Here is a 16,798-nt window from a genome sequence, read left to right as displayed (position 1 = left end):
AAAAAAAAAAAAGATCATTTTATGTCCTTAATATTCCATAGTAAGGCAGCAAGTGGCATATGAGTGGAAGATCTCTCGTCCAATGTACCAGTCGTCATCGCTGTGAGATACTCACAGGGTTTCATCATTCGTCCCGCTATATACGACACAGAAGTTATCAATTTGAGACATGGGGCCAGCTTTCAGGTTCTCCTGCAGATCTTTGTTAAACCAATATCGATACTTATACATTATCGCCAGCCCCCGGCCCGCCGCCGCCGCCGCGCTTGTTGGCCCGAATAGCCACCGCGCCAGGCGGCGCCACCACCGTGGCGGCCATCTTCTCTCACGGCCACCACTTCCGCAAGGAAACTGATACTGCACGCAGTAGGGGACAAAAAGAGCCGAGCCCTTGAAACGCGAAGGACTAACTAACGACGGGAGGGAGGAGACGAGGAGAGAGAAGTGCGCATGCGTCTTCTGCTAGCGCCTACCCCGTCAGAGGTCTGGGCTTGGAGGCGAGAAAGGCTGGGACGCGTCGCAAGGTCTCGGCCACTGGAGGCGCAGAGCGGGGGTGGGACCCCCATTAACGTCTGACTCAGTCTACAAGGATAGAATACCTTCATCCCTACTTGAACAAGCCAACGTTCTTGTGGCGATGGGACTTGAGGTCGCTGCGGAGGGGCCAGATCCATCCGGGATCTGTGATCGTCCATCAGTTTCCCTGCCCGGAGCACGTTAAAAACTGTAGTCCTCCGTATTCCTTCTAGTCACTTCATGGGACCCGACGTCTCGGGGACCTGGAACCGCGTCACACAGCCCCCCCCCCAGGGAACTCACAGTCTACATAAATACAGAAAGTGGTGTAGTAGAGAGAATAGTAATTCTATTGAGTGCTGATTGTGAGCCAGGCACGATGCAAGCATCTCATTTAATTCGTCACACGTCTCTACAAGAGATCTTGCTCATTCGTTCAACAGTTGTTGAACTCCAAGAAGAATGAAAGACGTTTACCCAACTAGTAAGTGGAATAGCTGGTATCGGTACCCGATCTGTCTGGCTTCATAGTTCCAGTCTTTCTGCCAAGTTATGTGGGGATAACAATGACTATTTTATGATGTCTTCATCTATTCATTCATTCAACCCATCAGCCTACTCTTTTTTTTTTTTTAGAGTCAGCATCTCACTCTGTCGCCCAGGCCGGAGTGCGGTGGTCCTGGGTTCAAGCGATCCTCCCTGCTGTCTACCGAGTAGCTGGGACTACAGGTGTGAACCATTACGCCAGGCTAATTTAAATTTTTTTTTTTTGTAGAGACATGGTCTTGCTATGTTTCCCAGGCTGACTTCAAGCAACCCTCCTGTTTCTATCGCCCCAAACTCTGGGATTACAGGCAGGATTGGCGCCCGGCCAATCTAGTATGTCTTCAGCAGAGTAGAGACGGGAGTGGATCCAAGAACACCAGTAAATTGAGTAGGACTGGAGTTCAGCAGCAAGCTTTCCAGGTATAGGAACTGCGAGCGTGAAGCCCTCCGACTTGAAGGGGCACAGCCCTTTTCTTTTTAGGGAAAGAAGCAGTGGCTGCAGCGAATAGACAAAGCCAGCTGCAGGGCGGCCCCGCGGAGAAGCGGTGGAAGCGAGGCCAGGCTTTCCCGCGAGGCGCCGCTGCCTTTCTGCTCGGGAACCGTCCGAATTCCAAGGCCACAGGATTCTGCAGTTTCTGCAAACGAGGCTCCCACCCCCGCGCTGCACTTAGGGACTTGAAGTTCTCGGGCTGATTGTTGTTTCCACGTGGCGATTCCGACCTGACTCTGTCCTCCGGCCACCTTCTCTTGAGAGGGAGGCAGTCTGTCGTTTCTTCTCTTTTGAGGGCGCTGAGCAAACACCATCTGGTTTTGGAAAATTAGCCTAGAGGAGGAAAGGCAAAAGGCAACTCAGTAAAACTTCCCATTAAGTGAATGTACGTTGTAGGGGAAGGTGTTCAGCTGCCCTACAAATCCAGAAGCAGAAATACAGGGGATAAAAAAGGAATTAAAGTAGGACACACACACGCACAAGTGAGGGGTTGAGGGGTATGGAAAATAGGTCAGATTGTAGAAATGTTTAAATGACTCAGAAGTGGCGAATCCGCTGCTTTGACAGCATTGGTGTATGTGGTAAACCCAGGTCTTACAATTCTGTAGACCAGTGGCTAGATGGATAATGATTTTAATAGACATGTCTCAGGGACATGCTCTAACTCTGTTTTTTGTTTGAAAACTTACTCGAGACCTCTCTTTACAAAAATAAAAATATGAATTAAAAAAACTTACTGGAAAGAGAAAATCATACATACATAATTACACATATACGCACATGTACACACACATACACCATAAAGAAAGAAAAGCTGGGCACGATTGGTTCACACCTGTAATCCCAGCACTTTGGGAGGCGGAGGTAAGAGGATTACCTGAGCTCAGGAGTTTCAGACAAGTCTGGGCTAATTGGTGAGACCTCATTTTCACACAAAAATCAAAAAATTAGCTGGGCGTGTGTTGGTACACACCTGTAGCTCCAGCTACTTGGAAGGCTGAGGCGAAGGATCGGCTGAACCCAGCAGGTTGGGGCTGTGTGGTTGTGAGCATGCCATTGCACTCCAGCCTGGGTGACAGAGTGAGACAACGACTCCAAAAAAAAAAATTGAAATAAATAAATGAGACATTTATAAAAAACCCTCAGAATAGTATTTGACACATTGTCAATGTAACTACTAGCTATTATGATGATAATGTATTTTGCCTGAAACACATTTTTTTAAAAAAGTCGAAGTCTCACTCTGTCATCCAGGCTGGAGTACAGTGGCACACTCATGGCCACCTGCTGGACTCAGGTAATCCCTCCACCTCAGCCTTCCAGGTAGCTGGAACTACAGGCGTGTGCCACCATGCTCAGCTAATTTTTTGATTTATTGTAGAGATGAGGTCTTGCCAAGTTGCCCAGGCTGGTCTCGAACCTGTGGGCTCAGGCAGTCCTCTTACCTCAGCCTCCCAAAGTGCTGGGATTATAGGCGTGAGCCAATGCACCCAGCCAAAACATTTTTATTTAATACATGGTAGAAGACAGGATCACCCAGGCTGGAGTACGGTGGTGCAATCAGAGTTCACTGTAATCTCAAACTCCTGGGCTCAAGTGATCCTCCTGCCTCAACCTAATGAGTGGCTGGGACTACAGACATGCACTACCATGCCTGGCTAATTTAAAAAAAAAATTTGCAGTCGGGTGCAATGGCTCATACCTGTAATCCAAGCACTTTGGGAGGTGGAGGTGAGAGAATTGCCTGAGCCCAGGGGTTCAAGACCAGCCTGGGCAACTTGGTGAGACCCCCATCTCTACAATAAAATAAAAAAATAAGCCGGGTGTGGTGCCTATAGTTCCAGCTACTTTGAAGGCTGAAGGATCATCTGAGCCCAGCAGGTTGAGGCTGCGGTGGCTGTGAGCGTGCCACTGCACTCCAGCCTGAGCAACAGAGTGAAACTCTGACTCAAAAAAAAAAAAAAAAAAAAGAGTAACGCCTGGGTCTCCCAAGGCTGAGGATTTTTAAAAAATTATGGTAAAAATACACATAACATGGAAGTTATCTTAATTTTTTTCTTGACATGTAAAATTGTTGAAATTAACCATTTAAAAGTGTACAGTTCTGTCGTGTTAATTACATTAACATTGTTGTGCTATTATCACAACATCCATCCACAGAACTCTTCATTTTGTAAAATGGATACTCTGTACCCAGTAAACACTAACTCCCCATTTCTCACTTCCCTCAGCTCCTGGCAACTGCCATTCTACTTCCTGTCTCCATGAATTTGACTACTCCAGGCACCTGGCATAAGAGGAGTCATACAGTATTTGTCCTTTTGTATTTGGCTTGTTTCACTTTGCATAATGTCTTTAAGGTTCACCAACATTGTTGTATACTTCAGAATTTCTTTCTTTTTTTCTTTCTTTCTTTCTTTCTTTCTTTTTTTTTTTTTTGAGTTTGGAGTCTCACTCTGTCACCCAGGCTGGAGTGCAGTGGCACACTCACGGCCACCCCAGCATTGACCTGTTGGGCACTGGCAATTCTTCCATCGCAGACTTCCAAGTAGCTGGAACTACAGGCATGCGCTACCATGCCTGGCTAATTTTTGATTTATTGCAGAGATGAGGTCTCACCAAATTGCCTGGGCTGGTCTTGAACCCGGGCTCGCAATCCATTCGCCTCGGCCTCTCAAAGTGCTGGGATTACACGCTGAGCCACTGAGCCTGGCAATGGAATTTCCTTCTTTTTTAAAATTTATTTATTTATTTATTTGAGTTGGAGTCTCACTCTGTCACCCAGACTGGAGTGCAGTGGCTGCTCCCGGCCACTGCAGCCTCGACCCACTGGGCTCCGGCGATCCTTCTGCCTCAGCCTTCCGAGTAGCCGGAATTACAAGCACGCACTACCATGCCCGGTTGATTTTTTAAAAAAATTTATTGTAGAGATGAGGTCTCGCCAAGTTGCCCAGGTGGGTCTCAAACCCACGGGCTCAGGCAATCCACTCACCTCAGCCTCCCAAAGCGTGGGATTACAGGCTGAGCCACCGAGTCCGGCTGAATTTCCTTCTTTTTAAAGGCAAAATGTATTCCATTGAATGTTCATACCACATTTTGTTTATCCATTCATTTGTCATTGGACACATGGGTTGCTTCCACCATTTGCTGTTGCTATGGACACAGGCGTGCAAATATCTGTGCAAGTCTCTACTTTCACTTATTTGGGGCATATGCCTAAAATAAGTGGAACTGCGATATCATATGGTAATTCTATGTTTAATTATTTTAGTTACTGCCATGCTGTTTTTTTTACAGCAGATGCATCATTTTACTTTCCCACCAACAGTGCCCAAGGATTCCAATTTTTTCACATCCTTATGGACACATTGTTTTTTCTTTATTAAAAAAAAAATAAAAGCTGTCCTAACAGGTATGAAGTGTTCTCATTATAGTTTTGATTTGTACTTCCCTAGTGACTAGTGATGTCGAGCATCTTTTCATGTGCTTATTGACCATTCGCATGTCTTCTCTGGAGAAATGTCTAAGTCCTTTGTCCACTTTTATTATTTATTTATTTTGAGTCAGAGTCTCACTCTGTTTGCCCAGGTTGGAGTGCAGTGGCATGCTCACGGCTATCACAGCCTGGACCTGCTGGGCTCAGGTAATCTTTCCACCTCAGCCTTCCAAGTAGCTGGAACTATAGGCGCATGTCACCATGTCTGGCGAATTTTTTGATTTATTGTAGAGCCAAGGTCTTGCCAAGCTGCCTAGGCTGGTCTCCAACCCTTGGGCTTAAGCAATCCTCTTGCCTCGGCCTCCCAAAGTCCTGGGATTACAGGTGTGAGACACCACACCTGGCCCCTTTGCCCACTTTTAAATTGGGCTGATTTTGTTGAGTTACAAGAATTTTTTTAACATATTCTGAATATCAATCTCTTATCAGATATATGATTGAAAATATTTTCTCCCATTCTGTAGATTATCTTTTGATTCTTCTTCTTCTTTTTTTTTTTTTTGAGTCAGAGTCTCACAATCACCCCGGTTGGAGTGCAATGGCATGCTCACGGTCACCGTAGCCTCGACCTGCTGGGCTCAGGCGATCCTTCCACCTCAGTCTTCCAAGTAGCTGGAGCTACAGGTGCAAGCCATACACCTGGCTAGTTTTTTCATTTATCGTAGAGAAGAGTTCTCACCATGTTGCCCTGGTCTCAAACCCCTGGGCTCAGGCAATCCTCTCACCTCTGCCTCCCAAAGTGCTGGGATTACAGGCATGAACCACCACACCCGGCTACCTTTTGATTCTTTTGACAGTGTTCTTTGATGTACAAAAATTTTTCATTTTTATGAAGTTTAGCTTATCTATGATTTTCTTTTGTTGCCTGTGCTTATGTTATCATGTCCAAGAAATCATTGCCAAATCCAAAGCTGTGAAGCTTTTCCTATATGTTTTCTTCTCACTAACTTTAAACAGCACTTTTTTCTTCCCTAGATTCTACCTATAAATATGTCAAAATAATGGTAGGATACATTCCATTCAGGACACCACCCAGGACTAGGTATATCTCTGGAGGTGATCCTGAGAACAGGGAAGAACTCAGGAGTTTATTTCTCATCATTTTCTACCAAGTTAGGACATGGACAGTAAAAACCTCAGCTATCCCATAGTATATTTAGAACCTTTAACTTTCAAAACAGGGACTCCAACCCAAAAGTAACTAGAAAAATAAACAACACTCATAGCAGGAAACAACCAGCTCTGATCACTGAGCAACAAGTGAGCCCAAATGTAAAGTCCAAAAAGCCCCAACATTACCCTCCAAGTGCTCCACCAGTTTGCTCCTATCACTAGAGTCTTGTCTCTTCAACAGGGCCTACAAAAAACCAGTTTTCTCAAGCCGAGGCGAGAGGATTAACTGAGTCCGCGGGTTCGAGACCGGCCTGGGCAACATGGTGAGACTGCGTCTCTTCAGTAAATCAAAAAATTAGCAGTGCGTGGTAGCGCGCTCTCGTAGTTTCTGCTACTCGGAGGGCTGAGGCGGAAGGATGGCCGGAGCCCAGCAGGTCGACGCTGGGGTGGCCGTGAGCGTGCCACTGCACTCCAGCCTGGGCGACAGAGTGAGACTCCGACTAAAAAACAAAAACAAAAGCAAGAAAGTCATTAACAATGCACTACTTTGGCTGGGCAAGGAGACGCAGAAGGGTGGTTTGTAGCGTTAAGCAACACCGCCCCCTCGAGGTCATTTCTGTGCTATGCGGCAACTTCCTCACTAACTACTAGACTGCTGAGGTACCTTTTGATATAGCGGGATCCAGTACTGTGAAGTGGGAACTAGCCACATTCACGATGTTCATGGAGCTCAGAGCGGAAAATAATTTTACCTGGCCACTCTGAGATCTAGACATGTACAGACCAGCCCTCTTGAAGAGAGGTTCAGGTTCCTGAACGAGACTGGATTGGGAAAAGACAAAAGGGTCTCCGAGACGACCTTCCAGAAGATAAAAACTGTGGCTGAATGAATAAGCCTGAACGTCGGGGTCTCGAATTCAGGGAGAGGAGGGATTGCAGGAACAGTGTGAATCTGTGATAGTCTACTCTTCATCCAGCCTTCCCTGAGGAACGTGTGTGCTCCAGGAGTGGGAAGGCTGTGGTCTGAAGAAGGGGAAGGAGGTAGGGTGGCCACCTGTTCTTATTTTCCTAGGACTGTCTCACTTTTAGCACTGAAAGTCCTGCATCCTGGACTGAGGGAGACTGTTCAGTCCCTGGCACTCAGGAATGATTGGTTGCCATAGAAACGCATCACCAGGTACCAAGAGTTCTGCTATGGGAACTCTCTTCTAAAGGGTTGACCAGAAGAAACAAAGTTTCCCCAATGTCTGGACAGTATTTGGTGGCAAAACTCCAAAGACAAAAAGATTAGAAACAGCCAGAAAGAAAATATACACAATATTACCTAAAAGGGAACAAAACTTAGATCGACTTCACTACAGCAAAAATGGAAGCCAGAAGATAATGGCATGACTTCTTCAAAGTGTTGAGAGAAAATAATGTAACTTGGAGTTGTTGTCCCAGAAAAACTATCTTCCTTTTTTTTTTTGAGTTGAAGTCTTACTCTGTTGCCCAGGCTGGAGTGGAGGGGCATGCTCATGGCCACCGCAGCACAAACTTGCTGGGCTCAGGCAATCCTTCTGCCTCAACCTTCCAAGTAGCTGGAACCACAGGCACGTGTCACCATGCCCGGCTAATTTTTTGTATTTATTGTAGAGATGAGGTCTCACCAAGTAGCCCAGGCTGGTGTCGAATCCCTGGACTCAGGCAATCCTCTCACCTTCGCCTCCCAAAGTGCTAGGATTACAGGTGTGAGCCACTGTACCCAGTGAAAAATTATCCTTCAAGAACAAGAGTAAAATAAATATTTTTTCAGGTAAACAAAAACTAAAACAATTGACCATCAAAAGAATTTTACTGATGGTGGATGGATGTTGGGGGGAAGAAAGAACATTTTTCTTTGTGTTGGGAACGTTGCAATTCTTGTCTTCTAGCTATTTTGAAATATACAATGAATTGTTAACCATAATTTTCCTACTGTATTATTGACTACTAGAACTTATTCCTTCTATCTAACTGTTTTTGTGTGTATGTGCATGTGTGTGTGTGCACGTGTATGTGTATGTATTTGCATCATGGCTACCATAGCCTCAACCTGCTGGGTTCAGGCACTCCTTCCACCTCAGCCTTCTAAGTAGATAGAACTGCAGGCATGCACCACCACACCTGGCTAATTTTCTTGATTTACTGTAAAGACAAGGTCTTGCCAAGTTGCTCAGACTGGGCACAAACCTCTGGGCTCAGGCAATCCTCTCACCTCTGCCTCCAAAATGCTGGGATTACAGGTATGAACCACCACGCCCAGCCCAGAGAGAACATTTTTTTTTTTTTTTTTTCAGTTGGAGTCTCACCCGGTCACCCAGGCTGGAGTGCAGTGGCAAACTCACAGCCACTGCAGCCTTGATCTGCTGGGCTCAGGTAATCCTTCCGCCTCAGCCTTCCAAGTAGCTGGAACTACAGGCATGCACTACCACATCTGGCCAATCTTTTGATTTATTGTAGCAACGAGGTCTCACCTAGTTGCCCAGCCTGGCTTAGAATATAAACTTTTTTTAATGTCCTGAAACAAAATATTTTAGAGAGCCAATTATGCATTCAGTTGGGAGAAAACTTTATAAATCCCAAAAGTTTTTTTTTCTTGAGTTGGAGTTTCACTCTGTCGCCCAGACTGGAGTGCAGTGGCTGCTCCTGGCCACCGCAGCCTCGACCTGCTGGGCTCCGGCAATCCTTCCGCCTCAGCCTTCCGAGTAGCCGGAATTACAGGCATGCGCTACCATGCCCAGCTAATTTTTTGATTTATTGTAGAGGCAGGTCTCGAACCCGCGGGCTCAGGCAATCCACTCACCTCAGCCTCCCAAAGGCGCGGGATTACAGGCTGAGCCACTGAGCCCGGCTCAAATCCCAAAAGTTTTTAGTGTACAGATCATCTTTCTGATCATAAACCAAGAAGCTGGAAATTAACACTGAAAAGATAACAATAACGAAAACCTCTTATTGATAGATATTAAGACACCCTCTCCCAAATAACTCTTAGATCAAAGAGGAAATAAAAACAAATTATGAATTGTCTACAAAGTAACGGAGAGGAGAACACCTTATTCTAAAACCTACGGGATAGAGCTAAAGCCATTATGAGTAAAATTTATAGAAAGACTGAGAATGCTCAACGGAGAATTCAACTTCAAAAATAAGAAAAAGAATAAAAAGAAAAAATAAATTGGGAGAATGTTAAGATGAAGTCAGTACAAGATAATGAAAAAGATGAATAAAAAAGAACTAACTTGAAAGCGCCTGAGAGAATTAAAACTCCTCACACAGGACAGTTGTCACATTGGACTTAAGGGGAGAGACGCATTCCTTATGACATCAAAGCTCTATCACAGACAAAGAGATGCACAGGTGATATGTGATGCTATCAGTCCTGGGTAGGTACATTTCTACCCCATGACATGACAAAGAACCAGAAATCTCTGCAAGATTATTCATTTGGGTCAGTTAATGAGCTGAACTAGAACACATGATAGGACCAGGGAAGCCGACAGAACGCAGGAACACAGGGGAAGTGTCTGGGATTGGATGGGACTGATCAGCAGGGCTGGATTGGGGTACATGCAGGGACTTGTCGATCTTTGGGGACATGATAGTCAGAACTCAGGAAAGGGTGAAGATCTGGCTGGCTCCTGGAGGCAAGAGAAGCTCCAGACTGGGGTTCACAGGCAGGCACCTGCCTAGGTGTTCCAGAGGACGATGACAGTGAGGATGGAGGAGGCCATGAAGAGCAGGTAGAGGCGGAAGAGCAGGGTGTCCATCGCGTGGCTGAACTGCACCCACAGCTCCACGGAGGGCTGCTCCCGGGCCTCCTGTTCCTGCTGGGCCCTTGGCCATCCTGAGCTTCCAGTCGGTTCCGCCTCTCTGGGGCCTGGCATCTGCCCTGCCAGCACCTCTGGCTCCTTCAGACCTGCAGAAAGACAGAGACTCAGCCATGGGCTGTGAAGGTCACCCACAAGGGGATGGTGACAGGGAAGGAGGAGGCAGGAGCAGAGAAGAGAAGGTATGGGAAGAGGAAGTGTGGGTAACGCTGACTTCCCTCATCAGGCAGGTGGGTGGGGGTGAGTCCCAGGCCCTTATTTCGCTTCTGGGGCCCAGTGGGGCAGCATTTCCTTGGGCTGGTGCAGTGCAGCAGCAGGGCGTGGAGCCACCGAGGCATGGGTGGGGGCTGGGTGGTGGCCAGGTGCAGCAGGTAGGTGATGAAGATGGTCTCTAGCAGGCTGGCCACCATCAGGGACAGGCACAGGGCAAAGTAGACACCTGGAGGGAAAGCCTGTGTGAGGGCCAGAGGCTCCACCTAGAACTTCTCTCCTCTCTTCCAATTACACCCTGGCAGGCACAGAGCCTCCTTTCCCAGTCTACCTCCCTCCCTTTCTTCTCTCCCCAGAGGCCAGAGGGGGCATACTGATGAGGGGGGTGCCACTGGTGGGGAGTAAAGTCATTCATCATGAGCAGGAAGACGTTGTAGCCCAGCAGAAGTGTTATCTTGACCAGGGCATGATTCTCATTCTCGGCTGGCAAGTAGAAGCTGAGGGCATCAATGGCAACCAGAAAACCACTGGGTACCAAAAGGTTTATCACATAGAGGCTGGGCCTACGCCTGATGGCCACCTGGTAGGGAGGAGAGAAAGAGAAGTGGATATGGGGTCAGAGGAAATCCCAAATCCAGAAACGGCAGTGATTATTTCTGTCTCTGTCGTTTTCATTGGCCTGATGTCCCCTGGGGTCTGGAGCTATGTGGAATGCAGCTTCATAATCTGGGGTAGAACCTGCCAAGAGAGAGTTAGGCCAGAGCCATGAGCTTTAGGAAGGAGAGTGAGGCTGAACAGACAGCCAGGAGAGAGGGTTCTGGCCTCAGGCAGAAGTGGTAAGACTGAGAGACCCTGAAACTTGGGAGATCCCCATTTGGTGGAGACTCTAGACAAGGGTAGATGCAAGGGAGGAAAGAAAAAGCAAGGGCCTCCGAGCTCACGTAGAACTCGATCTGATCATACAGGCTGGCTCCCACAGATATTCTCGGGGTGGCCTTGTTGATGCTCAGAGGCTCCCATTCTCCATGGGTCTAAACGATGTCCCGGGACGTGTCTGCTATTTCCCACACTTCTTTCTCCATTCCCAGCAGCATGTTATCCACTGAAAGTGAGAACCATCCAAATCATTTTCCAAGGATATCATTTCCTGGTGTCTTAACTGCACTTTTTTTCTATTTTTCCACTCAACAAATGTTTTTGGTTTTTTTTTTTTTTTTTTTTGAGTTGGAGTCTCACTCTGTCACCCAGACTGGAGTGCAGTGGCCGCTCCCAGCCACCGCAGCCTCAACCTGCTGGGCTCCGGCGATCCTTCCACCTCAGCCTTCCAGGTAGCCAGAATTATAGGCATGCGCTACCATGCCCGGCTTTTTTGATTTATTGTAGAGATGAGATCTCGCCTGCCCAGGCGGGTCTCAAACTCACGGGCTCAGGCAATCCACTCACCTCAGCCTCCCAAAGGCGCGGGATACAGGCTGAGCCACCGAGCCCTGCTTTCAACATATGTTTTGACTGCCTACCATATGCCAGGAATTTTGCTAGAGGCTTGGGATGGTAACAAATAGGGTAGACTTGGGTTCTGCCTTTATGGAAAATACTTTACCATGCACAGAACCTTATTTTTTGCTTCGTTCATACTCCTTGGTCACCATTTACTCATATTTCTTAGTATTTTATTTTCTGTGGTCTTGTTGGTTGTTATTTACCCTATCTTTGAGAACCCACTGACACTCACCTGTGTAGAGGAAGGACCTGAAGGTGAGTGTGCAGTTCTGCTGGTCAAAGGGGAAGTAGAAGATGTCCAGGTTACAGATACTGGCCACCTTCATGGGTTTCTTATACTTGATGCGACCTTCATTACTTACATATGCTGTGAGGTCTTTTGGGTCTTACCCACATCCATGCTGGAAGAGAGATGAGGTAGGAGACAGATGCTGTGGTTTTTCTTCTTATCTCTGTGGTTGTTTCTTAATCATTTAAAGACCATGTGTGGTGGCCCCAGTGGTAAACTGTGGTCTGTGCTGAAACCAGGAGATGGGACTTCCCTCTGACTTGCCCCAGCCCTTGTTACACACAACTCAACGATGAAAATGTCTGGGAGCCACGGGTTCTTGGTTGCCATGCTGATCTTCGTAAGGCCCTTACACTCCTCTGGGTTCCAGCTGATAAACGGGTTATCCCAGACCTAGATCCCAGTAGTGGGGAGAGGTGAAAGCCTGAGATGAACTGGAGTTTTTTTTCATTTTTTTAAAAAAGAAGTTATGAAATATTTCAAGCAAATAGAAAATATACAAAATAATAGAACAAACATCTGTATATCAACCACCTGGCTTTGTGTGGAATCAGTATTTTAATAAATTTGCCTTTTTCCTCAATAAATTAGAATTACAGATAAAATCAAACCTCCCCGCGTCCATTTCTTCATACATTTCTTTTTTTTTTTTTTGAGTTGGAGTCTCACTCAGTTGCCCAGACTGGAGTGCAGTGGCCACTCCCGGCCACTGCAGCCTCAACCTGCTGGGCTCTGGCCATCCTTCCGCCTCAGCCTTTCAAGTAGCTGGAACTACAGGCGTGCACTACCACGCCCGGCTAATTTTTTTATTTATTGTAGAGATGAGGTCTCACCAAGTTGCCTAGGTGGGTCTCGAACCCACAGGCTCAGACAATCCCCTCACCTCAGCCTCCCAAAGCATGGGATTACAGGCTGAGCCACTGAGCCCGGCTTTCTTCATAAATTTTGATCCCTCTGTTTGCCTCCTTTAGTGGGTAATTACTGATGATTAGTGAAATCCTTTCCTTTCTGCAGTAAGAATGCGTTGAAAGATCAGTATCTCAATTTCTCTGAGCTAGAATTTCTTTAGTGTGAAATAAGTTGCAGTGAGTTTCAAATAAAATAGGGTATATGGAAGAATTTTGTCAACTGTAATGTTGTTGATATTTCCCTGGGATCTGGAGTTATATGGAATGCAGTTTCATAATCTGCTGTAGAACCTGCCAAGAGAGAGATTATTATATATTAGGATCTAGTGGGGTTTTAACTGTCTTCTAGTCATCTTCCACTGGTCTCTGTAATAAGGAGACCTTGAACAAGCCCTTAGGTTCTTTGAAGCCAAGAGGCTTAATGGTCTTCCTATCTTTGACTGGTGCCATATACTATCTTCTCTTGCCTCTGAGGTGACCAGTTCTCTTTTCCAAGGCTGGTCACCTTCCCTGGAAAATGTTTTTAAGGATTGTCCAACTCTGGGTGGGCTTGTCTAGTGTCAAGGCACTTTTGGCATCAGCAGCTTCTGTTTGTGGCTACAGCCAAAACAGGGGTTTCTATGCATATTAGATAAAAGTTTGTATGAGAAGCTTCTCAAACTTCACTGTGCTTACAAAACACGTAGGGATCCTGTTGAAATGTAGATTCCGATTCAATAGGTAGGGTGACTAACTCATTCTGGTTTGCCAGGAACTATCCTGGTCTTGGCATTGGATGTCCCATAACCTGAGAATTTCTCAGTCTTGGGCAGGCTGGGATGGTTGGTCACCCTATGTGGGACCTGGGATCGAGTATGTTTCTCATATGCTTCCAGGTGGTGCTATCAGCCAGTGCTGCTGAACTGGGAACCACACTATGAGAAGGTTAGGTGATGTTTTTTTTGTTTGGTTTTTTGGGGATTTTTTTGTTTTTTGTTTTTTTTTTTGAGTTGGAGTCTCACTCTGTCTCTCAGGATGGAGTGCAGTGGCACACTCACAGCCACTGCAGCCTCGACCTGCTGGACTCAGGTGATCCTTCTGCCTCAGCCTCCCAAGTAGCTGGAACTAGAGGCATGTGCCACTGCACCCGGGTAATTTTTTGATTTATTGTAGAGATGAGGTCTCACTAAGTTGCCCAGGCTGGTCTTGAGCCTGTGGGCTGAGACAGTCCTCTTACCTTGGCCTCCCAAAGTGCTGGGATTATAGGCGTGAGCCACTGAGCCTGCCCTAGTTGATTGTTAACTGTCTTTCCCCTGATCCTTTTTTCCATCCAAGTAGGCTTTTCAAGTTGGAAACTTAATCCATTTACTTACTTTTCCTCCCATTCTTCCACATACCTTGTTTTCTAATCAATGCACTTGAGATATACATTTTCCACTGCGTTTTATGTTTTGGCTACATCCCAAAGATTTTCATATGTATGATCTTTATTTCTAATTACTCCATAATTTCTATTTAATTGTTTTATTTTCTTTTTAGCACCCAATATTTGGAAGCTTAATTTTTAAAAACAAACCTGCACATGTATGGAAGTTTAATTTTAAATTCCCAAGAAACAAGACTTTCTGGGGACTACACTTTTGTTGTTAGTTTCTATTTTCTTTTTTAAAATGTTTTCTTTTTATTTATTTTCTTTTTTTGTTTTTTGTTTTGAGTTGGAGTCTCACTTGGTTGCCCAGACTGGAGGGCAGTGACTGCTCCCAGCCACCGCAGCCTCGACATGCTGGGCTCCCGTGATCCTTCTGCCTCAGCCTTCCAAGTAGCTGGAATTACAGGCATGCGCTACCACGCCAGGCTAATTTTTTTTGATTCATTGTAGAGATGAGGTCTCGCCAAGTTGCCCAGGTGGGTCTTGAACCTGCGGGCTCAGGCAATCCACTCACCTCGGCCTCCCAAAGCGCTGGGATTGCAGGCTGAGCAACCAAGCCCGGACAGTTTCTATTTTCTTATATGGTAGTCAGAGATGACTTTTTCTCAATTATGTTCAGACATTTTTGTGGTTAAAAATTTCGTCAGCATTGGGGAATACCCTATGTGTATCCGAAAAGATTATGCACATTCATTGGTACAAAGTTTGGTATGTTTATTAGATTAAGAATCTTAATTGTACTGCTAAAAATCACCATACATTTACTCTTCTGTCTGATCTTTGAAAGGTGGATTTCTCAGTTTCTCCTTCATATGTTTTAAAATAATATTTGATACATAAAAAGTCATGATTATTATATCTTTGTTTAAAATCCTTTCTGACTCTAAATGCAGGGAGAGAATAAAGTGTTGGCCATACCATTTCCAGCCACAGGAATGATGACAAGAGCTGTAATTGTTCATCCTGCCAAAAGAATTTCCTGTTTCCAGCATGTTGCCAATAAGAAGTCTGTTCCTCACCCCCTTTCCCATTTTTGTCCTCCACACCCCAAGGTATATAAAGGGAATGCTGTGATCAAGGTCAATATTACAGGCCAAGGACAAAAGTTTGATCAAAACAGATGTGTTAGGCCGTGGGCAGAGGAGTTCACAGCAGGACTGGAATAAAGCAGTGCTTCTCAACCCTGCCTGTATCTTAGAATAACTTGGGGAGCTTAAAAATAACCATGCCTGGGTTTCATCCAATCAGAACCTCTGGGGGTAGATCCTGGACACTGGCAAGCAGCCAGGGAAAGAAGATTCTCTTCCACATGCTGTTGTACTTCACTCTGCTGAACTGCACAGAGCTTCTTTGAGATTCCCATGCAAGGTAAATGCTGCATAGCAATGGCGGAGGAGGTTGCAATGTGGTTAAGGACTTTAAGGATCACTTTGCCAGGGGTTGGGAAATAGTTAAGGACACCAAGGAGTGTGTGAGAAGTCAGAACTCACCACATCTAGGATGGCAGACATCGTGAAGGAGAGGTTGACTCTGGTAGGTACACTGAGGTTGGTGACTGGACGGCGGGCTTTTCTGTCAAACACTGAATCCAGAGCAGTGGGATTCACCCCATGCTGGCCAAATCCTGAGCATTTATGGTGAAAGTACTGCCCCTTCCTGTAGTGAACATCAGACCCATGAAATGAGAGAGAAAACCCCAATGTTCCCTACATGAGAGAGGCCCCAAGGAAAGGCCTAGGTAGCCTGTGATAATAATGACAGCACTATTCATTAAGCATTGACTATATGTCAAGTATATTCTAAACCCTTCAAATGGACGACCTCATTTGATCCTCCCAATCTCCTATCAAGCAGATACTGTTTGTTTGTTTGTTTGTTTTTTGTTTTGAGTTGGAGTCTCACTCTGTCACCCAGACTGGAGTGCAGTGGCTGCTCCCGGCCACCGCAGCCTCGACTTGCTGGGCTCTGGCGATCCTGCCACCTCAGCCTTCCAAGCAGCTGGAACTACAGGCACGGGCCACCATGCCCAGCTAATTTTTTTATTTATTGTAGAGATGAGGTCTCGCCAAGTTAACCAGGCTGGTCTTGAACCTGTGGGCTCAGGCAATCTTCTTGCCTCCGCCTCCCAAAGTGCTGGGATTACAGGCTTGAGCCACTGTGCCTGGCTCAGATACTGTTTTTTAATTCTCTTGTAATAAACAAGTTAACTGACGTACAGTAAGAGGAAGTAACTTCTCAAACTCAGGTAATAAAAGGCAGAAGATGAACTTGATCCGAACCCGGGTCTGTCTGCTGCTGCTGCATCCCCAGTGATGAGATGAAGATTAGGGGAGGGGATCACCAATTACCAAGAGGGGTTCAGATGCAGGGTGCTTCCTGCCGAGGCCTGGGAGGATGGGCCAGGATGGAATGCAAATGATGGAAGCTAATGTGGTATGCTGAGTTAGGGCTCCAGTCTTCATTCTAATATTTCT

The 16,798-nt window shown here is 46.1% G+C and overlaps 2 protein-coding genes across 2 annotated transcripts in view; both read right to left on the bottom strand.

Annotated features, from left to right (window-relative positions):
* Positions 1 to 319, bottom strand: part of EIF2B5 (eukaryotic translation initiation factor 2B subunit epsilon) — a 9,982-nt gene extending 9,663 nt beyond the window's left edge. Inside the window, exon 1 of the mRNA XM_021718874.1 lies at positions 265 to 319. Coding sequence (XP_021574549.1) covers positions 265 to 319 — 55 coding nt within the window. The remainder of the gene's footprint in view (positions 1 to 264) is intronic.
* A 9,549-nt stretch (positions 320 to 9,868) lies between these two features.
* On the bottom strand, positions 9,869 to 15,835 carry LOC103273269 (5-hydroxytryptamine receptor 3E-like). The gene is given in 10 exon segments (XM_008070696.1): positions 9,869 to 10,098; positions 10,224 to 10,448; positions 10,594 to 10,624; positions 10,626 to 10,799; positions 11,197 to 11,321; positions 11,952 to 12,104; positions 12,107 to 12,120; positions 12,292 to 12,401; positions 15,243 to 15,287; positions 15,815 to 15,835. Coding segments are annotated over 10 exon segments (1,128 nt in total).
* Between the last annotated feature and the right edge of the window lie 963 nt (positions 15,836 to 16,798).

The sequence above is a fragment of the Carlito syrichta genome, unplaced genomic scaffold (assembly GCF_000164805.1).
Source record: "Carlito syrichta isolate Samal-C Ts95f unplaced genomic scaffold, Tarsius_syrichta-2.0.1 Scaffold313936, whole genome shotgun sequence".
In the NCBI taxonomy this organism is placed as follows: domain Eukaryota; kingdom Metazoa; phylum Chordata; class Mammalia; order Primates; family Tarsiidae; genus Carlito; species Carlito syrichta.
Note: the sequence above shows the minus strand (reverse complement) of the source record. Positions and strands in the feature narration are given on the sequence as shown.